This window comes from Boleophthalmus pectinirostris, unplaced genomic scaffold (genome assembly GCF_026225935.1).
Source record: "Boleophthalmus pectinirostris isolate CB_2022bp ecotype Guang Dong unplaced genomic scaffold, ASM2622593v1 HiC_scaffold_9, whole genome shotgun sequence".
NCBI lineage: Eukaryota > Metazoa > Chordata > Actinopteri > Gobiiformes > Gobiidae > Boleophthalmus > Boleophthalmus pectinirostris.
The window spans coordinates 933,626-960,422 of NW_026571541.1; the positions used below are offsets into that span (position 1 = coordinate 933,626).

The window sequence follows — 26,797 nt, forward strand, 5'->3', positions numbered from 1 at the left end:
CAGACAGACCCAGACTCACCTGCGCAGACAGACCCAGACTCACCTGCGCAGACAGACTCACCTGCGCAGACAGACCACTCACCTGCGCAGAGAGACCCAGACTCACCTGTGCACACAGACCCAGACTCACCTGCGCAGACAGACCCAGACTCACCTGCGCAGAGAGACCCAGACTCACCTGCGCACAGACCCCAACTCACCTGTGCAGACAGACACAGACTCACCTGCGCAAACTAACACAGACTGCGCAGACTGCAGCACTGACAACCCCAACTCACCTGAGACAGACTTACACTCACCTGCGCACACTGACCGAGACTCACCTGCTCAGACAGATCCAAACTAACCTGTGCAGACAAACCCCGAATCACCTGCACACACAGACCCCAACTCGCCTGCGCAGACAGACCCAGACTCACATGCGCAGACAAACATGTCAAGCAGCAGCTCTGCAGTGCACATTCAGTACAAAAATATATAATATACATTAATAACATCCCAAGTCCATGCACTTGTACTTCCACGGCAGACTGCACTGGTCAGCCTGAGGTCAGCTTTTATAATGTACTTTTTGAGGTTAAAAACAAAAGTACTAATTTACAAAAACTTCTAGTGGAAGTCTAGGTCTTTACATTGCGTGGTGGCCTTTGCTGTGGTCTCCTCTCTCCCAGTGAATCATAGGCAGTTCACCGACCTGTTTACTTGTACCAGCTTCAACAATACATCACCATAACACTTATTAAAATGCACTAACCATCCATAAACACCCTGATTACAGTGTTAGCCGTATCATTCCATTTCAAGTCTGCTTTTTCTTTTTATCGATTGCCTCTCGTTGACAACTGCAAAATCTATGCTTTTCCATCTGGGCTCTTAATGATATTACAGAGATGAGAGAGGGGAGAGGAGGAGGGGAGAGGAGGAGGGGAGAGGAGGAGGGGAGGGAGGGGAGGGACGGGGAAGGACGGGGGGTCTCAGACGGGTGCTTAGTGGACGTCATATATCTTCACTTAAGGGGAGAAACTACGCTCATCTTTCATCCATTTCATGTTTTGTTGCTATTTTGGTCTTTTTTTCTCTCTCTCTTAGCATAAGCTTTCAAGTGGAACCAACAACATTACCCAAGTTGTTTTATGATTTGGTTTAAAGAGGGGGTATTATGCAAAACCGACTCTTTCTATAGAACGTCCCCTCTTCAGAAACATTTTAGAGGTTTGAGAGGTCACACGACAATACTCCATCAATGTGCAAATGCATGAAACAATACACTACAACTTCACAAACCTGAAGCGATGTGGAGTGGTGATAGCGCTCTGAAGGGGGAGTGACTTAGGAGGAATGGGAGGGGGGACTAAACAAAAATAACTAACTCAGGAAGAAATATGATCACTGTTCTATTCATTTTTCAGTCTCAAATACACAAAATTTTAGCTTTTTTTCACAAATGTTTACATGAAAAAATGAACAGATAGTAGTAGTACTAGTAGTAGCAGTCATCATCATTGTAGAAATTGTAGTAGTAGCAGTAGAAGTGGGAGTAGTAGCTGTACTAGTAGCAGCTGTCGTAGTAGTAGCAGTAGTTTTAGCAGTAGTAGTAGTAGTAGTAGTAGTAGTAGTAGTAGTAGTAGTAGTAGTAGTAGTAGTAGTAGTAGTAGCAGTAGACTCAGTAGTAGTAGTAGTAGTAGTAGCAGCAGTAGTAGTAGTAGTAGCAGTAGCCGCAGTAGTAGTAGTAGTAGCAGTAGTACTAGTAGTAGCAGTCATCATCATTGTAGAAATTTTAGTAGTAGCAGTAGAAGTGGGAGTAGTAGCTGTACTGGTAGCAGTTGTCGTAGTAGTAGCAGTAGTTTTAGTAGTAGTAGTAGTAGTAGTAGTAGTAGTAGTAGTAGTAGTAGTAGTAGTAGTAGTAGTAGTAGTAGTAGCAGCAGCAGCAGTAGAAGCAGTAGTAGTAGTAGCAGTAGCCTCAGTAGCAGCAGCATTAGTAGTAGTAGTAGTAGCAGCAGTAGAAGCAGTTGTCGTAGTAGAAGCAGTAGTTTTAGTAGTAGTATTAGCAGAAGCAACAGCAGCAGTAGTAGTAGTAGCAGTAGTAGTAGTTGTACTATTAGTAGTAGTAGTAGTAGTAGTACCTTAGTATGGCATTACACTTATACTGTTATGCAGGAGAACATTGTGATTGGTCGAGCAGGTATCTACACCTCAGACTCCGCCCCTGCAGACAGGTGTTTGTATCAGAAACACCTGTCTGTAATCAAAGCAGTCCTGTGTGATGTCATGTAGTACCTGATATTGAAAATGTACCTACTTTGCACTCAAACTGTCAAAAATGACAAGAGACAACTGAACTCAAATGATTCTTATAAAGGTGTATGGAGTTGACTAAACAAAACTAATTAACTCGGGAAGAAATATTATCACTGTTCTATTCATTTTTCGATCTCAAATATGCACAATTTGATCTTTTTTCACAGATTTTTACATGAAAACATTAACAGATATAAAACTTGTAATCCGTGTTTTGCTTATGCTTATGGAAGTAAACTAAAATCAAAGTTTCAAATTGATCTGCTGTGTCTCATCTTAAAAACAGATTTCCAAGCATAAAGCATAAATAATGTAAAAAGTAGGTTTCTTCCACTGTGCCCAAATGGAATAAGAGGAATATTGACCCGGCTGGCAGCGTTATGAAGACGGATTGTGCAGGGAGATCCCAGGGTTAGCTCGGGGTTAGCTCGGGGTTAGCCGCTAGTCGCTGTAATAAAAGAAATGGAAGTAGTAATAGACTCCCGGTGAATTCCATTAGGGGCGCACTGACACCGCCCGGGCATTCATTACGCGGCGTGGTGGTGAAGAGCGAGAGATTTCATTGTAAAGTGGAAAAAAAGGTGGAGAGGGGAGGAGGGAGGGGGGCCGTTTCTATGGAGATGTGAGGTTTTTCCAGCCAATCAATCAATAGCGAACACAAGCTTTTCATCAGAGCGGACCTTGAGGTTCTGAACGCGGGGCCATTGAAAGCTGAGAATGCACTGTGTGTGTGTGGATGTGTGTGTGTGTGTACTGTTTGTGTGGAAGGTTATGTGCTGGTGAAGTTTTCTGCAGTTATCGGTGCTTTTATAATCAGCCTTTGTGCCGTTGTTGAATCCAGGGGGCACTAAAACATGTGTTCACGTTGACAACACATTTTTGGTAACACTTTATAATAACTACAGCATCAGCCTTAATAAAGCTTGAACAAAAGACTCAAGAAAGACTTTACTGAGAATGATTTGGGCTAACTTTTATTTATACCTGCCTCCTACCTCTAACCTTTTGATAAGTAGTTTGTACGACTGAATTCTCCGTAATAATAATAATGTTTTACACTGATAATGTGCGCTACAGGGTGTGGAAGCCTCTCGCAACGCCACACTGTCCTCACTTTTCATTTACCGTATTTTCCAGACTATTAGGTGCTCTGGATTATAAGACGCACTGTCATTAAATGGTCTATTTTCAAACTTTTTTCACAAATAAACCTCACTGGACTTTAAAGGAAACACAGCAGTGTGATGGGTGAGTGGTTTTGTTTGTTTGTGGCGTTCACGGTGACTCTGGGCTTTGTTCAGTTGTGGCGTGTAGGGAGGGATCACTGGATTGTCGGCGTGTTCGCAGTGACTCAGTTGTTCAGTTGTGTCTAGAAGTGGCACATTGCGCTAATTTTTTCGGTTCCTTCCTCCGTTCCTCGTCGGCGTGGAGTGATGAGTGTGTCTGTGGGTGTGTTTCGCTGTGTGGTCGCTGTCTGCTCCGTGTGTGTTTGTGTGTTCTGCGGGTGGTGCAGCTTTGTGGTTTACTGAAGTCGTGCTGGGACACCCGAGTGGATTTGTGTATAGGGCGCTCTGGATTGCAGGCTGCGCTGTCGTTTTTTGATGGAGTTGGAGGCTTAAGAACACGTCTAATAGCCCGGGAAATACAGTACTCCACACTCGTTAAGATCCTGTTGTAACCACATCTGCCCTGGAGGAAACCAACAGAAGTGAGGCTGTCAATCTGTGCCATCAGCCCCTCCACCAACACTTCACCAAGTGTCTTACCTAAAGACACAACAACAGAATCACACCTCTGACCTCCGGGTTGGTAGATGACTGCTCTAATCCTGTCGTCAGTATTTGTTTATTATTTCTTCATCCTTCATTAAGGCTGTAAATGGTGTAGATATTATAGAGCAGTGGTCATCAAAGTAAGAGGCCCCTCTGACCCCTCACCACTTGAACTGGCCCCATGAGACAATTCTCAAAAGTTGTCATGGCCTATTTTTTAAAATTACTTTTTGACAACTAATAACACGTTTGCATCTTGTATTCGTATCTTGAATTTTGTTGATTTTCCAATTTAAAAATTATATTTATATGAAGTATTTATATGTATATTTAAATAATTATATGACATATTTACATTTTTCCACCGAATTTTCATCACTTGACAAGCTCGAAATCAAACGGTGACAGTCGCATGTGCAGAGTTTTGTAGTACAGTTAAGGACAGCAAAATGTTAAAGTACGAAAAGTTGACAGAGCTTTCAAAGATCAGAGGATGACCGATTCTTTTTTTGTTCAGTGTGATGAGCGTGCAGTTTGTCTGATATGTAAATAAAGTGTGCCGGTTTTCAGAGAATATAATCTGCGTCATCAGGGTCAAACAATTCTGTTATACGGCCGACCCGACTCCGATCCCATCACAGTCTGGAGAGAAAATGTGGCCCTCAGAGAAACAAGTTTGGTGACCCCTGTTATAGTGTTATCCACATCTGAAGAGTACGGAAGCCGAAAGGGGTCACAACAAACGCAAATGCCGCAACAAATACAAATGTGATAATACAAGAAAAAGCAACAACAAACCAAAAAAAGCCACAACAGAAATGACTGCGGGACTCTATTTTAATGCAAACGCAGCAACAAATACAAATGCCACAACACAAACGCAAATGCCGCAACACAATAAAAATCCACAACACACCAAAAAAAGCCACAATGGAAGTGACCGCGGGACTCTATTTTCCGACGGACCAATCAAGCGGCGAGTGAAGAAGAAGAAAGTACAACGTGAAACGAATAATGATAAAACAATAAATTACTTTTACTTACGTTTCCAGCTTCTTCATTCCTTTACTTTTCACGTTGTAGTTCTTCTTCTTCACTTGCCGCTTGATCGGTGCGTCGGTAAATAGAGTCCCGCGATCACTTCCGTTGTGGCTTTTTGATGTGTTGTGGCTTTTTAATGTGTTGCGGCATTTGCGTTTGTGTTGTGGCGTTTGTATTTGTTGTGGCGTTTGCATTAAAATAGAGTCTCGCGGTCATTTCCGTTGTGTTTTTTTTTTTTGTGTTGTGGCTTTTTGTTGTGTTGTCGCATTTGTATTTGTTTGTTGTGACCCCTCTCGGCTTCCGTAGAATAGTCTTTCTTTTGACCAAAATGACTTTTTAAGTTTTAATCAAGATTCAAATAGTTCAAATAAGTCAACCAAAATGTCACGCTTATTTAGGTGACTGTTTTAGTCAGACAGAAAATATATGTTCTATTCCAACTCGGATAAATATTATGTGATCTCTTCATGGGACCTACATAGACAGTTGTTGGACGGTGACATGTTTGTGGTCTGGTTTGGGGCTCTGGGACTGAAGGCAGCACTTGGAGCTTTGTGTTTTCCTTCATTTAGTTTGATTTGTACTCTTTGATGAAATGAACCCTTCTCTTCTAAATGTTCTCTCTTACTGCTTTTTGCTTGTGTAGGTGGGAAAGGCGGTAAAAAGAAGAAGACAAAGGGCGGGTCCAAACAGACCAAAGCCAACGGCGCTAACTGGGCTAACGTCCCCCTGCCCCCGCCTCCCGTGCACCCCCTCCCCGGGACAGACATGGACCACTACCCCGGAGACCTCCACGAAACAGGAGGGTAAGCCGATCATCGTTTATTTCATATTCTTAGTGTGAGCAGAGTCTCGTCTCCACTGTAACTTGACCTGGTGGTGTTAAATGTGTTGCTCTTTTACTATGCCAAACCAAATGAAGTGATATAGATCTATTCCGGCGTATTCTCACTCTGTTAAATTAGCTAGGTGTGGTCAGCCAGGCCCTGTCCTCCTCCCTGTCCATCTCCCATCCCATAATAGTCCCAATGACTCCAGTCCAGCGTAAATCTGCGAGCTCTTAACGACGCAGATTAAGCTGACGAATTCCTCTAATGAACGTCCTTCTTTATGAGGCGTAATATTCCAGGGCGCATAAGCGGTCCGGTCCGGAGTTGAGCCGAGCCATAACTGTCACATCGGAACTGTGGCACAAACTTGGACAAGGTCACGCTCGTAAAACGTCCTGCTGCTGTAAAGGGAATATATGCACAGAATGAAGACATCACAGAGAGCTTTTAATCAAGAGCGAGCGGGACGTGGACGCTAGAATAAAACTTCAAGGTGACAACTGATGTACCTCCATTTTCAATAATCTAATATATACAAGTATGCGTAATGTGAAAATACTAGAACTTCAGTGAACTTCAAAGTATTAGTAGTAGTTGCAGTAAGAGCAGTAGCAGTAGTAGTCACTGTTGTAGTAGGAGTAGTAGAAGAAGTAGTAAGATTAGTAAGTTGCACAAGCAATACCAGTCATCACCGTCGCAGTAGCTGTAGTAGTAGTAGCAGTAGGAGTAGTAATAGTCGTACTAGTAGAAGTTGTTATAGTAGTAGCACTAGTTGTATTAGTAGTAGTATTAGTAAAAGCAGCAGCAGCAGTAGGAGTGGTGGTTGTACTACTAGCAGTAATAGTAGTAGTAGTAGTAGAAGTATTACCTTAGTATGTCATTATACTTATATTACTATGCAGGAGAACATTGTGATTGGTCGAGCAGGTATCCACACTTCAGACTCCGCCCCACAGACAGGTGTTTGTATCAGAAACACCTGTCTGTAATCATAGCAGTCCTGTGTGATGTCACGTAGTACTTGAAATTGAAAACGTCCCTACTCTCAAAAATGAAAAGAGACAGTAGACAATACAGAGTTTAAACATAAAAATAATACAATAACCTGCCTTGTGTAAACGGTGCCCTCTGCCTCTGTGTTGCAGCTATGACAGTGACGGCTGGGGCCCCCCGATGCCCGTGCAGACCTACCTGCACCAGGGCATGGAGGACGAGCTGGAGGAGGAGGAGGAGAGGGTGCCCACTCCGCCCATCAGAGGGGTGGCCTCGTCCCCGGCCGCGGTCTCCTTCGGCCAGCAGTCCACCGCCACCCTCACCCCCTCCCCCCGCGACGAGATGCAGCCCATGCTCCAGGCGCACCTGGACGAGCTCACCCGGGCATACCAGATGGACATGGCCAAGCAGACATGGTGAGAGACGCATCCATTAGACTAACAGTTTGATTTTATTGACAATGATTTACTTAGTTACAGTTACTTGAGTAAGTTTTAGTATCATACTGTTTTACTTGATACATATTTGAAATTTGTAATCATCCTAATTAAGAAAAAAATAAATAAAAATCAATCATTAGAGCAATCTCTAAAAGTGGCAAAACTCTGCTCTGGCAGTGTTCATATTTGTCCACACCCACTACATCAAAATGACTATACAGACATTTTACCAATAGGGGCGATATGGAGCAGATCTGTACTGTGTAAAAGAGTTTCTCCTGTCTAAAGTGACCCATACTGGACTGTCTGAAGGGTCTGCTGGAGCCACATGAGCTACTACCTCTCAGAAGGCAAAGGGGCCCTGATCGGATACTAGTCCACATGATGAAGAGGAGCTACACTGTACTGCAATAATTGGACAAGACAGAACAGAGACTCAAATGAAAACAAGATGGCAAAAAGCAGATAGAAATAGAAAAGAATAATTCCTCACCAAGCCACAAATTTGGAAATAGTGATGTTTTTTTGTGAATCGTTGATATCAGTCTTATAATTAGTAAAGTGTAATTCGTGTACAAGTAAAGACTGTGATTTCCTTCTCCCTGAGTTCGGGGAGGCGTGACACAACTTTATGTCTTCGTGTGTGATTTTGAAGCCGCTGCGCTCCTCACGTGTTCTGTCAATGTGACTCTGAGCTGCACCAGCAACATCAGCAGCATCAGCAAGGCTACAGCAACAGCCAATAAAACAAAGCGTGAGGAGAAGAGGAGTGACAGAGTAAACAGATGCAAAATACAAACTCGGGATAGAAAAATAAGAAGACTTGATTCCTCACCTCTTGTAAAGTGGTAAATTTAAAGTGCTGCATCTCATCCACATTAGCTATAGAAATTGTCCTCAGCAAATAATGACACCCAGTCTACAAAACATTGATATTAATCCAGTTTGAGTCGTTCTTTAAAAAGTAAAAAAGTGGGAGTAGTTCCTCATGTGTGTCTGTTTACATCCACACAGCGCACAGATCAAGATGAAGCTGCAGATTAGTGATAGTGACTCTACTTCCTGTGGACTTTATCTTCAATCTTTTATGCTTTAAATATTATGTATCTGAAGTTTTGCGCCACATTTCACACATAATAACAACACAGTTTTGACTTGTATCTAAACCAGAAGTGATCTTTGTGTGATCTTTGAACACTTCAGAGTCTCAGAACGGCTGGTTTTATTGGAGACAGGAAACAGCAGACGTGATCACAGCTTTATATCCTGTGGTCCGCAGACATATCCCGCTGCAGTCTTTGCAATCAGAGATTTAACATCTCATAAGATTCTCCTCGTGTGTGTGGTGTGCATATTTTGTCACATTTTTAAAAAACGTTTAAGACTGAAACATCCTGTAGTGTGTGGCAGCCTTTAGATTTTGCCAGAGCTTCCAAGGCCGAAGATCTCCCCTTTTTATCTAAAACTACACTTGGACTGGACCATAACTAACCCTGTACTGAAACAGGACCAAACCAAGACTATATCAAGACTAAACCTGGAATAAGCCAGGGCCAAATCAGTAAAGGTGTGAACACAGTCTCTTTTTTTTTCTTTTTTGACTCCTGTAAGGTTTGGAAAAAGCAATTAACAATTTGAAATAAACAATGATATAATCCTGGAATTACATTTGCCTCAGGTATCAGTGCCAGTTTGTGCGAGGTAACACTACATGGTCATAAACTTTTAGAATCACATCTTGTTTTCTTATGCAGCGATTACACAACACCGTGGATATCAAATATGACACCTGAGACATTACAACACAGTCTATAAAATTCCACACAAGATCCTGGTTTGTGGTTCTATCATGTAATCAAATAGTTGTCCAATTATGCGTGGGGACGAAAACAATCCGATCCTCCATTTTGGCTCTGCTTTGACACGTGAAAATACGGTCGCAGCTAGAACGGTGTTGTCATTTGAAAGTGCTTACTGTACGCTCGGCTACATGTTTACGGCTCCTCTGATTTATCCTTCTCTCCGTGGATTCTTCAGACGTGTGCGGCGCATAGATAAAGCCATACATCATTTCATTTTAATGGGGCTGCGCTAGCACTTAGGCAGCCACTGTATGTCTCCCGCTCTCTCCCCCCGCCCCGCCCCTCCCCTCTCCAGCGCGTTCACCCCCCCACATGGTAACGTCGCGCGCTACGTTCCATTGTTCATGCAAGTCAGATGAAGGCCGTGCTTCAGTTCAGTCGTGGCTGTCAGGAATGGGAATGAGAAACTGCACTGTAAAAACTAATTTAGATTTTCTTACTTATATAAGAACAATTATTCATGGAAAACCTAGTGTGTTTGTGTGAGCTCTATACTTATAATCTAACACTCGTGGATCAATATGTTATCAATTTGGACATTTTAAATCAGAGTATTAATCTAAAATGACCAGTGGCGTAGTGGGGATTTTTTAAGTGGGGGTACGTGATTCGTGACGTCAGCGATGTGATGATGATGATGATGCGGTCACCCGACAGTACGGCGCTGGACCTCTGGACACATCCTGACACTCAGTCCTGGTTCAGTTCTGGTTTATACCCGGTTTAGACCTGGTTCAGTCCTGGTTCAGTCCTGGTTTAGACCTGGTTTAGTCCTTGTTTAGACCTGGTTTAGTCTTGTTTTAGAAATGGTTTAGTCCTGGTTCCAGTCCAGGTTCAGTCCAGGTTCAGTTCTGGTTCAGTTCTGGTTCAGCCCTGGTTCAGTCCTGGTTTAGACCTGGTTTAGTCCTGGTTCAGCCCTGGTTCAGTTCTGGTTTAGTCCTGGTTCAGTCCTGGTTTAGAAATGGTTTAGTCCTGGTTTAGACCTGGTTTAGTCCTGGTTTAGACCTTGTTTAGTCCTTGTTTAGACCTGGTTTAGTCCTTGTTTAGTCCTGGTTCAGTCCTGGTTTAGTTCTACTGGTGCAGTCCTGGTTTAGTCCTGGTTTAGACCTGGTTTAGACCTGGTTCAGTCCTGGGCTCAGTCCTGGTCCCCTCATATCGCAGGTCACTATAAGACAGGTTATTTTCACCAGTGCCAGTAGCTCTGGTTTGACATTTAAGTTGTACCTATTTTATATTTGTTATTTTTTATATCTCACATTGGGAGAAGTGGGTGGACTGCGAACCCCCGCGAACCACGCCCACTACATCCCTGAAAACAACTTGCTAGAAAACACACTGAAAAAGAAAATGTGCGTTGCCTTAAACGTCATCACAACAAAGCGCCGCATGCAGTCAGCTCCTCCTGTGCGTAGTTGCACATCAGGCAATCAAGCCACATGTATATATATTTTTTTTAATTTGTAGCAAAATGATTTTGCAATGCTGCCAAATCCTACATGTTGATTACAAAAATATAATTGGAGAAGGAAGTAAGTACAGAGCAGCCCACAGCACATATGCTGCTGGTGGTGGTGGTGTAAACGGGGGTAGATCAGCAATATGGTGTCTTGAAAATAAGTAATTAAAAGGTTGTTCAGTATGCACGAAACACTCCAATGACAACTTTGAGCGAGCAAATGGAGAAGGAGAAAAGTGAACATGGTTAAAAGCTTTAAAAAGTCCAAAAGTCCACTTTAACCCGAGCCTTAACCTGTTTGAACCCATATCTGGACTAACCATGTTGTTGATCTAATAAAAAAAGTCTACAAAAAATCTAGTTGTAATCCGTGGATCCATAACTAATTTAGATATATTGACAGTGTTGGGGAGTAACAAATTACATGTACCTGAGTTACGTAATCAGAGTACAAATTATGAGTAACTGTATTCAGTTACAGTTACTGTTTCAGTGAGTGGTAATTAGATTACAGTTACTTTGTTGAAATAAATGGATTACACAGAGGTATTTTCCTGTTTTCACATTTTGGGCTTTTCCCAAACCAAACCAGTTCTAAACCTGGTCTAAAACCAGGTCTAAACTAGGTCTAAACCCAGACTAAACCAGGACTGAAACCAGGTCTAAACCAGGACTAAAACCAGGTCTAAAATCAGGTATAAACCTGGACTGAACCAGGACTAAACCAGGACTAAAACCAGGTCTAAAACAGGATTTAACAGGACTAAATCATGCTGCGCGGATCTTGTCTCCTCTTCTTCTATCAATAATATTTTTAATCTGGTTCAGTAAAGTCTGGGCTTTTCATTGTCTTTTAACATATAAAACATTTTATGTTACGATTTCCTCGTCTTTGCTTCTCTACAGCAAATCAAGTAATCCAAAGTATTCAGATTACATTACTCACTTTAAGTAATTTAATGGATTACGTTACAAACTACATTTTGGGGTATGTAATCTGTAATCTGTAAGGGAATACATTTTAAAAGTCACCTTCCCAACACTGTATATTGATACTGAGAATGAACTTTGAAATACATTGCTTGCATTTTAGTTCATCTATATGATTATTACGTTTTTAGATGAGCTAAAGCTTGAGTAGAGTCAAGCTATAAGTCAATACATTTGAACATAAAACTCACTGGTATCAGTATCAGATTGATATCGCAGTACTTGCCATAGTATTATATGGTTTAGAATCAAACCAAAAATGCCAAAAATGCCTGTTGTTGCCTTCAGTATTTTGTAGGTCGATCATGTTCATGAATCCAAACTTGTCAAACTTCTCAAACCCAGACTTTTTCCTGAACTGAAGTGTGTAGTTTTGCAGTGTGCGTCGGTGTTGGCGGAGGAGGGTCGTGGTGCGTTGGAAGACCCTGTCAGGAGGAGATGTCATGTTATTCAGTAATGACTATGTAGGTTCCACAGCCTCCCTGACAGCCGCACAATTACCCACAATCCCACACTGCAGGCCCGGCGGTGGAAGGCACGACCGCCCTCGCTGCGCGCCGAGAGGTGACGGGGGGGCGTCTTTGTAGCAACGCCGCGGCAATTATCAGGTCATTGTGTTAGCATGTAGCGGCAACACAGAATTAGCGCGTTGGCTAAATGTATGCGGCGCTTTACATGTGAAAGGATGTCGCTGATTAGCATGACATGGCCCGGCCTTATGTACGGCAGTGAGGAGTGCTTGTTATTGCAAAGTGTCCATGTGTGCATGTATGTGTGTGTGTATGTGTGTGTATGTGTGTGTGTGTGTGTGTGTGTGTGTGTGTATGTGTGTGTTTTCTCATGATTTCAAGCAACGATACTGGATGATAATTACACATCCAATTTTATGTGAATAAAGTTATTTGTCAATAAATAAATAAATAAAAGTTTCCACAGTCTGACCCTAAAATTATTATAGAAACTAGACATGCATTTGAACATACTGGAAAAAGCACAGTATGTATAAAACACAAGACAATATTGGACTTTTCCTGAATAACTTTAGAATGATCAAATTTAGAAAAATCAAGCTACTATTATTTAGTGTCGACAAATATCGAAATCAGATTTAAAATAGTTATACTAAGCTATCATCTGGCTCTACTCAATATTTATTGTTTTAACTATCTCTGTAATGATTTATTTGAGTCCATCCCTCTTGTTTTCTTAGCCAGTCTGACGCCACCTAGTGCCTCCGCTCAGTTTCATTTCTCTCCGATGACTAGATCAGGAATCAAAATACACTAAGCCAGGGGTGTCCAAACTTTTTTCATCAAGGGCCACATATCTAAACACAGATGACACAGAGGGCCGATCGAGGGCCGTAGATTGACGCTCAATGCAGTGAATAATTGAAATATTTGCATGTGTAACACATTAGAGTGAGCTGTCAGACTTTATTCATGCCAAGATCCTTAAAACCACACACTAAATATTAATTATTAGCTTTATCAAGGTAAATTTTCAAAAAAAAAAACTTGAAATAAAAAATAATTTTTAGTTGATGTAAGGTAATTTGGGCCAATTCACGCATTTGGCCCCCGGGCCATAGTTTGGACATGCCTGCACTAGACATTTCACAAAAACCCTGGAAGTACGAGTTTGGGCACCAGCCAATCAGCGAAGAGCCAGACATTCTGTGTTATCAACGATTCCTGAGGTCGAGGATTTAAAGCCAAAACAAAGAGAATGTTTGGTGAATTTTATCAAGGGGAAAGACGTTATTGTCCTTCTTTGTACGGGATTATGAAAAGCTTAATATCCTAGTTAGTCCCTTTAGAGGCGCATTACATGCGTCATGACCAAACAGCAGTGATTGGTTAAATGATAAAAAATACCCGCCTACTGTCGAGCAAACGAATTTTAACACTGTGAGGTCAGTGAAAGTGAAACCGGCTGATGAATCAGGCTATCGTTTTCTCTCTTTTAGCACCAAAATGCTAACTACTGTAATGGGACCGGGTTTGATGATAAAGCTTTCCGAGCTTCCTAATTATTCACCATGATTAGTTATAAGCCACAGACTGTATATAAATGGTCACAGCTAACGCACTAGCCGCCACTTTCCAAATCAGAAGTTCGCACGTGGCTCTTCTGGCTCCTTCTGACTCTGGCTCCCATTAACTTACATTGAAATATTGTGATTCCTCTCTCTTCTGTGAGCCTCTTTTCTCTCTCTCTTTTCATGATTTTGCGCATTAAAAAAATAAAATAAAAAATCACATGAATAATATAGAGTCTGGCTCCAAATTCATTCTTGTAACCTTTAGCATCATGAGCTTCATTTGCTTCGCTTTGTCCACTTTTTATACAATCACTGTTATAAACACTATAACACTAAAAAAAAACTAGCATGCTAACAGTGCTATTCCTGGTTTGCAGAAGATTAAAGAGTTTTACGCTTACACGCAGACAGAACACAGCTTTGTTGCATTCACTATATATTTGCACTTGGGCAAAACTGAAACTCTTACTTTTTCCTGACGGGGTTGTTAACCACTTCAAACTCTGAGTGGTCAGTTGTATACTTGTGTTGTGTCCTTGTGCAAAACTCTTCATCCTCAAGCACCCAACTATTGTACTGTTTGCTCATACACAGGACAGAATAGCATTTTTAGAGCGCTATATACAAGTACATTCAGCATAGCATGTTCAGACTTTTCTTCAATATACCCACTATAGCAACCGTGACACGCAAAAAACGAACAAGAAAATATCTAAGGCTGCGTTCAGACTGCAGCCTGAAGTGACCCAAATCTGATTTTTTGGCCCCTATGTGACCTGTATCTGATCTTTTAATGACAGTCTGAATGACACAGATCCGATTTTTTTCAAATGTGACTCAGGACACTTGGATATGTGCTCCTGAAACTGATACATATCTGATCTTTTGACATGTGACTTCAGTCTGAACGGCCAAAGTGCATTCATCCACCTACAAGTTATCAACAAGACACAAACGTCACTATTCTGCGCTGAAGTAGGTGAAAATTGTTAATGAACTCCCACCACACTTCACCACTCACCACTCTTGGCTACGTCTCCACATCCACATGTTCTTTTCAACAGACGTCGCTGCCGGTGTCCCACAAAACACCACGACCAAAAACCTCGTCCTTCTCCTTCTCAATCTCCTCCTTAAAACAAGTAAGTTGTTCATGTTCTGGCTCCGGTACGAGAGGAACTTTAAAATCTCCAGGTGCTCAATGCTGCGTCCATGTTTGGACAACTTCTGTAAACACAGAGACGCTCACTGAGGTTGACGTCATTGGGCCGTTTAATGTTCACACTGGAGTCACATACAAGTCACATTTAATTGGAAATGTGAACGACATCGCAAAAACATCGGATTTCACAAAAAAATCGGAATTGAGCATTAAGCCTTGCAGTCTGAACGTAGCCTAAGTCTAGGTATTTTCTCAGCAGTAACTCTTCTGAACCATGAACCATAACTCCAGTGTGTTTTTCCTCAGGCACATGCAGGGCGGCTCGCTCCCTCCCCAGGCCCCTGCTCCTCCGGTGGGGTACGTGTCCAGCACCATGGTGTCCGGGCTAGAGACAGACCTGCCCGACGACGAAGAGGAGGACGAGGACGAGGAGGACGAAGGCTACGGGGCCAGACTCCCCCGTGGTCTGGAGCACACCCCTGGATCCAGCATGGACAACCTGGACAGCTCCCTCACAGGTGCGGCACACGGGCGGGGGTGAACAGGGCGGGTAGGGTTCAGTTCATGTAGGTTTGGACTTTGTACACATTGATATTTTGCAGCTGACATCATGAACATTTCCTGGTGTTGTGCTTCTAACTGTAGGCACTGCTCTGTCTGAAGCTCTTTTACACAAGTTAGACTTTAATCCTAGCTTGATTTTAACACAATCAAACCAAAAAGGACTGACTTACCTGGAACTACAACAGGTAAGTTTCAACAACCTTTCCACTGAAATTGAAACTCCTAAACAGGACCCTGAACTGAACTATTGATCACAGGCTCCTTCTTGAGTTTTCAGACCATCTTAAAACATTTTTGGCAGTGCTAGTGCTAGTGCAGGGATCTCCAACGTGTACCTCAGGAGTGACCAGTAGCTCTCCATCCCCTTCCAAGTAGCTCACCAAGGGATTTCTGAATTACATGTATAGTCCTGAATAACTAAAATTGGATTGATTTAAAAGCTCTTACCATTGTAAATGTATCATTTTAATGACTAAGTGGTGCACCAAATGAAAGTATAAGCATCTAACTGTGCTCCATTTAAGGCCGTGGCTCTTACATTTACTCCGTTTCTTGTGACCACTAAAATGAGGAGCTCTTTGGCATTTTTATTTTGTTAAAGTAGCTCATCAGAGGAAAAAGGTTGGAGACCCCTGTGCTAGTGTCCTCATGTAAATGCTGAAACATACATGCAGAACACCCCCAGTATTGTGTATTCATGTTGTTGTGTTGCCTGGAATGTTCCACAGTATGGCATTAAACTTGTCTATCTTCCCTTCATTGAATAACAGGTGTATTTATTACTCAAGAATATCAGATAAATCATTTAGTGACAACTTCTCGACAGATGTAACATGTAACTTGGTCTGGTGGTGTCATCTGCTTGTCTCCATGGAGACAGATGAGCTCAATGCCATACTGTGGAACATTCCAGACCAAGTAACATCATAGCCACAGTGGTTAGGGTTATTCACACAACAATAAGAAGATGTTACTATTTACTCTCACCATTTTGAGGACTTGTTTCACTCATTCACAATACGCATATTTTCTTTTGAACTGAACATTTTTAATCACTGAAGCCATTGATTGTGCCATTGTATTGTTGAGCAAGACACTTCACAATCCCTATATATGACTGTGTTTATACGTCAGGTCTGTAGCAAAAACAAAGGCCTGTACAAGCATTGACCTTGGATTGAAAGTCATTTTAAAATGATGTGGGTAGACCAATGTGTCATGGTATTAGTAATCGTAGTAGCAGCAGCAGTAGTCATAGTCATAATCATTGTAGTATTAGTAGTAGTAATTGTAGTGCTAGTTATTATTCCATCTGATAAGAGAAAATTGCATGTTTTTTATTTAGTGACACACACCTGTACAAGTTATAAGCGACTTTCTCATATCAGACATTTTGAGCACTTTTCGCCGACTCGGGGGAATTACAATTATCGTTCGGGAGCAGAGATAAGAAAGTCCATGAATTTTAAAAAGCAGAGCCAGGGAGAAATTAAAAGGAAAATAAATTGGAGGCAGAAATGGTTATAGTTGGTGCGATTTACCACGCACATGGCAACCAGCACCTTTCCCCATTCTCCTGAGAGACATTTCAAATACACCGTTTGTGGTGTATTACACTATCGGCCAGGGCGTGTTTCCCGTGTTTCCAGAGTCACTACAGCAGCAAAAAGTGTACTCAAGTAAGAGTAATGTTACTTCAAAATAATACTGTTCAAATAGGAGTACAAAGAGGGGTCCAAGAAGTAAGAGTAAAATAACATTTGAAAAAAGTACTTCTCAAGTTATAGTAACGTAAAGAGATTTTTGTTATATTTAAAGTGATAGTATATATGTTTTATTCCATACTGTAGAAGACTATAGCTAACATTTCCATGGAAACAAGCAGGAGGAGGCCAAATAAGAGTCAGGTTTGTGAAGATGCAATCCCGCTTACAGTAAGGACACATGATTTTCAGTGTAATAAAAACATCCATAATGATGGATAATGTTTTTGTCCAAAAAGTCACACACTGTTAGCCAGGTTGGCGCCACCTAGTGCCTCCGCTCAATTTAATTTCTCTCCAGAGACTAGGTCAGGAATCAGAATACACTAGATGATTAGCAAGAACCCCGGAAGTTGTAGACCACGCACTGGCCAATCAGATGTGAGCTGTGAGGTCATGGCCTCAAACTTTTGGTACAGCACAACAGTAAACAAAGCGTTGAGATGGATGTAGACGAAGACAAACATTCTGTGTTGGTAACGATTCCTGAGATCGAGGATTTAAAGCAGGAATAAATAGAATGTTTGGTGAATTTTATCAAGGGGAAAGACGTTATTGTTCTTCTTCCTACAGGATTTGGGACAAGCTTAATATTCCCGTTAGCCCCGTTAGCGGAGCATTACATACGTCACCACCAAATAGCAGCGATTGGTTAAATAAAAAAGTCCCCTTCTACCATTGAGCAAACGAATTCTATTGCTGCGAGGTCAGACAGTTTCCGTGAAGTGAAACCGGCTGATGAATCAGGCTAACATACTGTGGCTTTTAAGTGAACATACTTTGAAGGACAAAATATGAAATAATGCACAAAATGTGGTATTGTTAAAGGACAAACACAAGCGCACAAACTGCAAGCGCTGCAAGAAACACAAATGTTCAAATCATTTTATATTGTCGACACAGAGCTTTTGTCATTTGTAGATTTACTCGCAGTGGGAAGAGTAACCACAAATTTTACTCAAGTTATTTCCGTAAAACTATTACTAAAGTAGGAGTAAAAATATGCAGCAGACAAGTAACTGAGTACTACCCGCCTCTGCATATTTCCATTTTTACAACTGACTTTTAGAACTTTTATAACCGGTGCGAGTCAAGGTTAGCGGGCAGGTATCCCCTCTGTGCACTAAAACGTCTGTTTGTGAATAATGTTTGGGATGAAGCAAGATCGTAAAGTGTTGTTTTTAAAGCGGCGTAATAGCCGCCATATAAAACTAGGTTATGGTTTTATTTTATTTTACTACGAGACAATGTGTATTTTTATTGGCTGGAAAGAGCATCAACAGTCTCTAAGGGCTCCTCAGACAACTCGCCGATAAAAGTGAAAAATGGTCAATTGGATGCAGTTGTCTGAAAGCAAATTGCTATATAGTTTTGATGATAAAACAGCTTTTAACTATGGGACCAGGACTGATACAACAGAGTTTGATTGTAATTGAACTGGTTGGAAATCACAAAGGTTATTTAGGTAATATAATGTATGTGTCAGATGCCCTCCCCATGTCTCCACGGGGTCTTATTCTGTGTAAAAGCTGCTAACCTTGTACTTTAAACCTCTGCGGGCATATTCTGAAATATCCCTGTGTGTCAGAGGCTCTTAAACCTGCTTGTCTCCATGGAGATGGTATTGCTTTGCCTGGAATGTTTCACAGTATTGTATTAAGCCTGTATGTTTCAATTATTCAGTTCCAGGTGGTTTTATTGCTCAAAAGTGCCAAGAAAATGTGCATTCTTAGTGTGAGTGGGGTCACCTCTCCACAGATCTGACCTGTAACTTGGCTTGGTGGTGTGGTGTCTCCATGGAGATCATACATTTGATGCCATACTGTGGAACATTCGAAGCACCATGGAAACAAACAAGTGGCATATCCCCCACTAGAAAGCTTGTATAGTGCAGCTCAAATTTAAAGAGCAATTATTTTCAGGAAAACTACAATTTGACGTTATTCCAAACAGTTCAACACATTTTGACAACTGTATAAAATAAACATCATAATTAATCTTTGTCTGTGAAATGTAATCTAAACTGTTAATTACATTTCCAACTTGAACATTTATTCAAAGAAAAATATGCTGTCATCAAGAATAGATCATCCAGTTAAAGGTTTTATGGAGAATTTTATTTATTTATTTTTGTTTCAAATTGTCAATTAAAGTTTAAAATACCATTACAGAGATGCAGCAGCCTTGTAAGTAAAAAAAAAAAAAGAATGAAAATCTATCAAAACATCAGCCAATAGACAAGGCTCCCTCTTTATCTATTGGCTGTTGGGTTGTCAATCAAACTCCCTACGTTTCTAGTGTAAATGACTCACCGGCGCGCGGGGATTACATGGTTTATGCAACGGTTCTTAGAGGCTTTTTCAAACTGTTGCTTCTTTGCAATTCGCACAAAGTTTGTTGCGATGGCAGATGAGAACCCATGACCAGTTTGCCGCAAAAGAAAGTCCGTTTTTGAGGTCGGCAAAAGAAGAAGAGAAGGGGAAAAGGAGCGAAGACAAACTGAGGTGATTCTTGGAGCTTCCTTCCAGCGATGGCACGACTCAAGCAGACGAAGTGTCTAAAAACTGACGAGTCGGTCGCAAAAATATTTCTAGACAGGTCACGTCAACAGTAATTCTGAACATGCACTGGGTGTAAACAAGCGTGACTTCTAGAGTAAAGGCGGAGGAGGCGTTTCTACCACCAGCCCTGTCACACCTTGACAATTTAGCCAGCATATGCCGACATACCAGAATTTCCCTAAAACGCTGGCATACGCTGAACCATATATACATAGCGTATACATAGCTTATTCATAATGAGTTAGATGTATACATAACGTATTAGTAACTTATATAGAACGCTTTGATAACTTATAGATAACTTATGTCAACTAATGCTTAACGTGTTGCCAGCGTCCACAACTTATGCCTAACGACAGTCTAACCTATGCATAGCACACAGCAGCGTATCGCCGACAATCATGTATCGCCGTCTATTAAAAGTCTGCCGCTCAACAATTTAAATCATATCATATGATATATCATCATATCAGTCTCTCTCTGTCCATGGTGCTGAATGCAACAGATCGATTGATAGATCAGAGCAGCAGGATCTGTCTGCAGACTATAGGCTGTAAAATAGACATTAGACATTTTCTCATCGTATTTGGACTTATGAGAAAGTTACAATTAACATTTGTCAACGATCGCATAACTTACCTACAACTTATGGCCCACGTATGCAGGACGTATAAACATACGCTGACATACGTCGAGAAATTTTCAGCATGCTCCAAATTTTTCGACGACCTTGCCGTATGCCGCCGTATGCCAGCGTGTTTCAGCGTGCTCAGAACTTATACAATACTTACCTAAAACGTATCTGACGTACACCAGCGTATTTGCCAAATTTTTCATATGTCGGCATACGCTGGCTAAATCGTCAAGGTGTAACAGCGGTGGAAGGGAGCTGTGGAGGAGGAAGGTGGTGTCACACATGCACAACATTTGAAAAAGGACTGTCGCTGTATTTCACTTCCCGTAAAAAATTCTCTATACAACCTTTAACCCATTGTCCCAAAACATCCCTCCCTCTCTTACTTTAACGTCAAACGACACGGCCTCTTCCAGCTTTGACAAAACTCCAAATTTATGCGAATGCTAGCGTGAATTGTAATGTATCTAAAAGCGCTGAGCCATACAGAACACAAGGCTCCGGGATGAGCGCGCTGACGGGGGTCTGTTGGTGTACTTTTCCCCCGGATGATGGAGCCTCTTCTGGGGCCGGCCTGACACGTCCCTCTGCCTCTGATGCATTCGGACCAATATAGACACGCGGATAACTCTAATCGCCTGCATCTCCAGCGCTGCGTTACCCCCGGAGACAGCGCTATTTCTCCTTATCTTTCGAGAAGTAGCAAGCGAGCTAACACCCCCCCTCCAACATCACCGCCCCCACACCACCCACAGGAAGAGGAAGAGCACGGTGGAAGGGGGGGCGCGAGGACTGGAAGGGTACACGCCGGAAAAGTGTGAGAGATTTATGGCGGCCGGCGTTTTGAGGCCGTGAAGAGTGGAGGGGAGAGGGGGCATACCTGTCACGAGCCCCGGTGATAGATTTGTCATTGTTTTAATATTATGGAAATGGCGCTGTTTTCATAATGGTTCACCAAAGGACAGTAAATCAAACATTTTCAGCGAGAGCCCGGGCAAAAGCGTCGGCTCTCCTCAGGGGCCATTTTTCAGCTCAGACAGTCTCCGCAGCTGCCTCTGTGTTAGTGCACGCTCCCGGATCGTACGGCGGGTTTTTATAGAGCGCATGGAAATGAGGAAGTGGGAAAGGTGGGAAGAGTTGAGTGAATCCAAGAAGTATAAAATGAGAGGTCTAGAGTGTCTTACATTTAATTAGTAACACTTTATTTAGGCTCATGTCATTATAGTACAGCTATTAGCATATTTATTTCTGATCTGTTATAATGTAGTTTCCTCATCACAAACAGACCTGTAGTTGTGTTTTGTTTCATTTACACATGTTTAACGCACAAACCCTGCACATTTAGGCTGAGTTCTTCTCTCAAAAACACGTTTCTACTTGTGATGTCATGTTGTAGACTTTAGACTTTTAGACTGTATTGAAGTGCTTCATTCTGATTTTTTTAAATCCATGCATCTTCACTAGAATCATTTAGGTCATTTCAGCCTCACTGAACAAAAGGTAAAGCTGTTAACTTTAAAACTGCTGCTTCATAACATCAGAAGATGGAACGGAGCATTTTGAGCTTTGGGGATGTAGACAGACTAATAATAAATAATTACTCTAACATGGGTGAAAGAAACGAAACACAACACACAACTCCACATATTTTTTATTTTTATTTTATTTTATTTTTTTGAGGAGGTAACAACATTATAACGTAGCTTAAAGCTCTCAAGAGTCAATTTTGCGTAATATACAAATTGAAAAAGTAGTATTTTGTGATAAAAAATCATACCACTGTACATCTAAATAGAAAATATTGTATATTTTGCAAACTTATAAGAAAGAGCCATGTGAGTCACCAGTGACTCTTTGGGATGAGATCCGGCTGTGCACAGGTGATCCACCCTGTTACTCTTTCTGTCTCATAAAGCTGCTATGATGATGAAATCTGTGATCTGCTCAAACTAATCCTTGCAGGTGAATATGTGCCAAAGTGCTGGGAAGTTAAGATACATTTAAAGGTCATTTATTACACAGAACTGACTCTTGTGAGACATGACATGTCATGACATGTGTAATTCTGCATTATTAGTCTGTTTACATATTCAAATCTCAAAATGGTCTGTTCCACCTTGTGATGTCATACAGTGGTGTTTTTTAAATGAACAGCTGGACAATTTCAGGGCTGAAATTATCCAAATGAATCTAGTGAAGGTGTGTGGCTACTGAAAACACAGTGGGACACTTTATATTACCACATGACATCACAAGGTGGAACTTTTTTTTTTTTTTTTTCAGTCTGAGAGAAAAATGTAAATACATCATATTTAGGCTTTTCTCTCAAACTGAAAACATTTGGAAAAAAAACATTAACAGATCAGAAAACTGTGTCATTTGTCACCTTTAATATTTGAGCCCTATTTCTTTATCCATATATACTGTATATGCATAATCTGTATTTGTATATGTATAAATATTCTTTATCCATATATATGAATATGTTACTTGAATACTAACATAACTGCTGTAAGCACTTGTACTTCAGAGACTTACATGGAGAGCTGGTTTGTCTCTTTCACACACTGTAGTGACCTCTTATATACCTCCCTCTCCAGGGTTCAATGCTCCATTCCACCTTGTGATGTCATTAGGTAGATGTGTCATCTTTAATAGACTCATTTGAATCATTTCAGCGCTCAGATTGATACATTCTGAAGACAGCAGTTCTTGTTCCAGCAGCATTTTACAGTGAAATGATGCATATTTAAACAATCTGTATCAGCATGTATTGTGTGTAACATGTACTTCTATTAGCTAATGTGCTAGGTCCTGTTCTTCGGTGCGCGTTTAACGACATTTAGATGAGACAGGAGGATAAATCAGCATTAGAGTCAGGAGGGCCCCAGGCAGCTTTTACTGGTCTTGCTCCATCAGCGGGGCCGCTCAGAGCCACGGAGCTGTGAGACATGTCATAAAAATGCATGAGACAAAGAGACAGCAGTGTGGAGTCTGCACACAGGAGGAAGTCCTGTTGATAATAGAAAAGGATACACTGGGTCTGTGTCTGCTGTTTTTTTTTGTTTTTTTTTACTGCAATCACATGTTATTTTAGTTTTGATTCAAAGTGAGAACTGATTTACTATTTAAAGGAACAGAGTGTAAGACTTGAACTTTTATAAACATGACCTGTCTAGATTCGAGACAGTCATGTTCTTATACATTTTAACTCATTCTGAAAACTATTTACTAATTTACTCTTAATTTTAAAACACTTTACATGATGGCCAAGTTGTTTATGTTAGAATTTGGAGTTTTGAACACAGTTATCCAGTCAGAAAGCAGAAGTCTCACATGACTCTCTCATCTGGGTTTTGGTTCAATGCTGAAATCCAGTTGGTTTAAACCTAAAATGCCTGTCGCTGATGTGAATAGACGCTCCCTGAGTCAGAGCTAGTGCAGCCTCTGCAGCTCAGGGAGGGAATTCTGGAAGTTTTTAGCTTTCATGTGAGGCCTGGTCTGTCCATATACTGAGAATGAGACAAACTTGAAAAACTAGTCCAACGAGGCTAATTTGGTTTTCCGATATTTCATGTTCTTTAGGTTCTATTTTTCAGACTAAGAGTTTTTTTGTTTTGTTTTTACCACCATCACATTTTATTTTAGTTTTGATTCAAAGTGAGAATTGATTTACTATTTAAAGGAACAGAGTGTAAGACTTGAACTTTCATAAACATGACCTATCTAGATACTGAGAATGAGACACATTGAAAAGTAGTCCAACGAGGTCTGTCGATAATTCATGTTTTTTAGGTTATATTTTTCAGACTAAGAGTTTTTGTGTTGTTTTTTGTTTCATACCTGACAGTTTGGACAAGTTATAGCAACATCACAAGACTCTGACGAAGTAAGGAGCCATTCGAAATACAGAAACGTGCCCACAGGTCTGTAAACCAGGACGAGGGGCTTTTTTACTCTCACACACCTGGGATACTGTCTTGAGGAAGTGGGACTGCAGGTGGTGCTGTCGTCCTGCCTCCAGCGGTAGGAAGACAGCTCCAAAACCTTTTTAAATCAGCTGAGCGACACGTCACAGCAACATCGCGAGACTCTGAGGAAGAGCGCTAGTGAGCAGTCCAAACTGTCAGGATGAAAACAAATTCTTGGTCTGAAAAAATAATCTAATAACATAACTCGAAAAACTGTAAGTGCGCAGGCTACATACAGTTCCTTTAAGACCCAGAAAGTTAAGAGTATATATATTTTACTTGAGAAACTTGTGTCTTGGCAGGGCACAACTCCTCCACCATTCTCCTCCTTGTCTAATTCCCCCCTGATCTGCTGCAGTGGTCATTATTAAAAGATTAGAGATCGTGTCATGAAAGTCTCTGGAAATCAAATTGGAAAGTTGGGTACCCTCCAGTGCTGCTGTTGAGATGTAAAAAAAAAAAAGTCCCATATTTCTAGTTCTAAGGGAGATTGAATTTTTATCAAACGATGTGCGGTGATCACAGTTGGATTGGTTTGGGGGTCGGCGGTGCTGATTTGCTGAGCCAGTGTTCCTCAGAAACCAGAGAGCAGATTTGTAGTGAGTCTATTATCCTCTCCATTCTTCGCTGGGGGATTGGACTCGTGGGGATGGCTGTCTTTGAGGAAAAATATAAAAATAAAAAAAAATTGGATGGAGGATTTGAAAGAAGTGCCGTGAAAAGAGGCTTGGATGTGAGGTCGGGAGACTTATGCAAGATTGTGCGGTGGTAATGGGAGAGAGGACGGAGCTGGTGCAATCGTGAAAGCGAAGGGTGAAATAGCTGACGTCATGAAGCGAAAGTTGGAAAGTGCAAAAGTAGCGTTTCGAGAGTTGAATAGGTTTATGTGAAATCGTGGAAAGGGCTGTTGCATAAGGAAGTGGATGTAGCAGGACATATGGAAATATATATGAACATTTTAAGGAGGTATTTGAAGTTGAAGTGTGGTTGAGAAATCTGAGTGGGCTAAACAACCAAATTCAAATGGTCAGCCATGCTACGAACTCGGGTTCTCAATCTGTGTGTCATTCATTCATTTGTTTTTCAATATAAAACCAAAAATAAGAAAACGAAAAAACAACAGTTTTCTTCATTATTTGTCTCCAAAACCAAAATGAAAAAACGGATAACAATTCATTTTTTCAGTTTCCTGGTTCAGTCCGTTTGCAGCGCAAAAGTCCGGTATCGCAGTTATGGAAGTCACGTAAACAGGAAACGACCGTTATCTGTTTTTTTCCATTCTTCATTTAAACACAAAATTGAAAACTGAAAAAATGAATCGTTATCTGTTTTTTTCATTTTGGTTTTGGAGACAATTAATGAAGAAAACAGTTGTTTTTTTGTTTTCTTATTTTTGGTTTTATATTGAAAAACAAATGAATGAATGATTCACAGACTGTTGTCAACAGTATCGAAAATTAGATACTAATCGATACTAGATCCTCATTTAAGCACAGACCAATACTAAAAAATGTCACCTTCACAGGACAGAAATGAACCTTTCTGGAAAAGCTTTGGAGTGATTAAGAGAGGAAGAGGAGCGCTTCAGTGGGTCAATTAAGTTTCAGGTCAGGTGCTCGTCAGGAACACAATGGAAAAAACTTCACTTACAGACATTAAAAAGAAAAAAATCCAAGGTACTCTGACTGCATTAAAAACTCCTTTAATATATGAAATGGGACTCACCTACTTGTTTCGGCCACGTGGAACCTTCTTCAGGGAATACAAGAAAGAAAGGATGCCACGTGCTTTTAAATAGAACTGGAAACCAGTCACATGACACGTCAATTAGACAAAGGACAAATACCAAACATGATATGGCATGATAGAAAATACCTACGTAGTAATAACAAGATATAGTTTACAGTCATGTACTGCACACAGATATGTCCACAGCATCCACAAGAGATTCTTTCTTTCTTCTGGAAACAATGCAAATTTCAATACAACTCGTGATCTACCATCTAGACCACGGGTGTCAAACATCTGAACTACATGAGAAAAGTGGAGCTGAGTGCAGGATTTTACAACAAAAATGAACTTATTCCTATTAACATGTTCATGTTAAAACTTTGTGTTGAAATTATATTTTTCTGAAAGTTTCAGGTTGTTCATAATATTATAATATTTTGTAAAAGAAAGAGTTCATCAGTTAAAAAAGATTTCTGTAATAGATTTGTGTTTCTCTGCACAAATAGTTGAACTTATTGCTATTTTTGGGGTTTATATGACATGAGTTTCCTGATCCTTAGGGATCAAAGTAGGTTGGATACGACCCCCAAACCAAAATGAGTTTGACACCCCTGCTCTAGACTGTGACTGTGGATGTTTTTATTTACAAAAAGTTGAATAAGAAACAGATTGGCAGAACATAAGT

At 41.0% G+C, this 26,797-nt stretch overlaps 1 protein-coding gene across 1 annotated transcript in view; it reads left to right on the plus strand.

Moving 5' to 3' along the window:
* robo2 (roundabout, axon guidance receptor, homolog 2 (Drosophila)) overlaps nucleotides 1-26,797 on the plus strand; it is a 423,708-nt gene that overhangs the window by 374,230 nt on the left and 22,681 nt on the right. Inside the window, exons 24-26 of the mRNA XM_055147808.1 lie at nucleotides 5,758-5,917; nucleotides 7,087-7,350; nucleotides 15,195-15,406. Coding sequence (XP_055003783.1) covers nucleotides 5,758-5,917; nucleotides 7,087-7,350; nucleotides 15,195-15,406 — 636 coding nt within the window. The remainder of the gene's footprint in view (nucleotides 1-5,757; nucleotides 5,918-7,086; nucleotides 7,351-15,194; nucleotides 15,407-26,797) is intronic.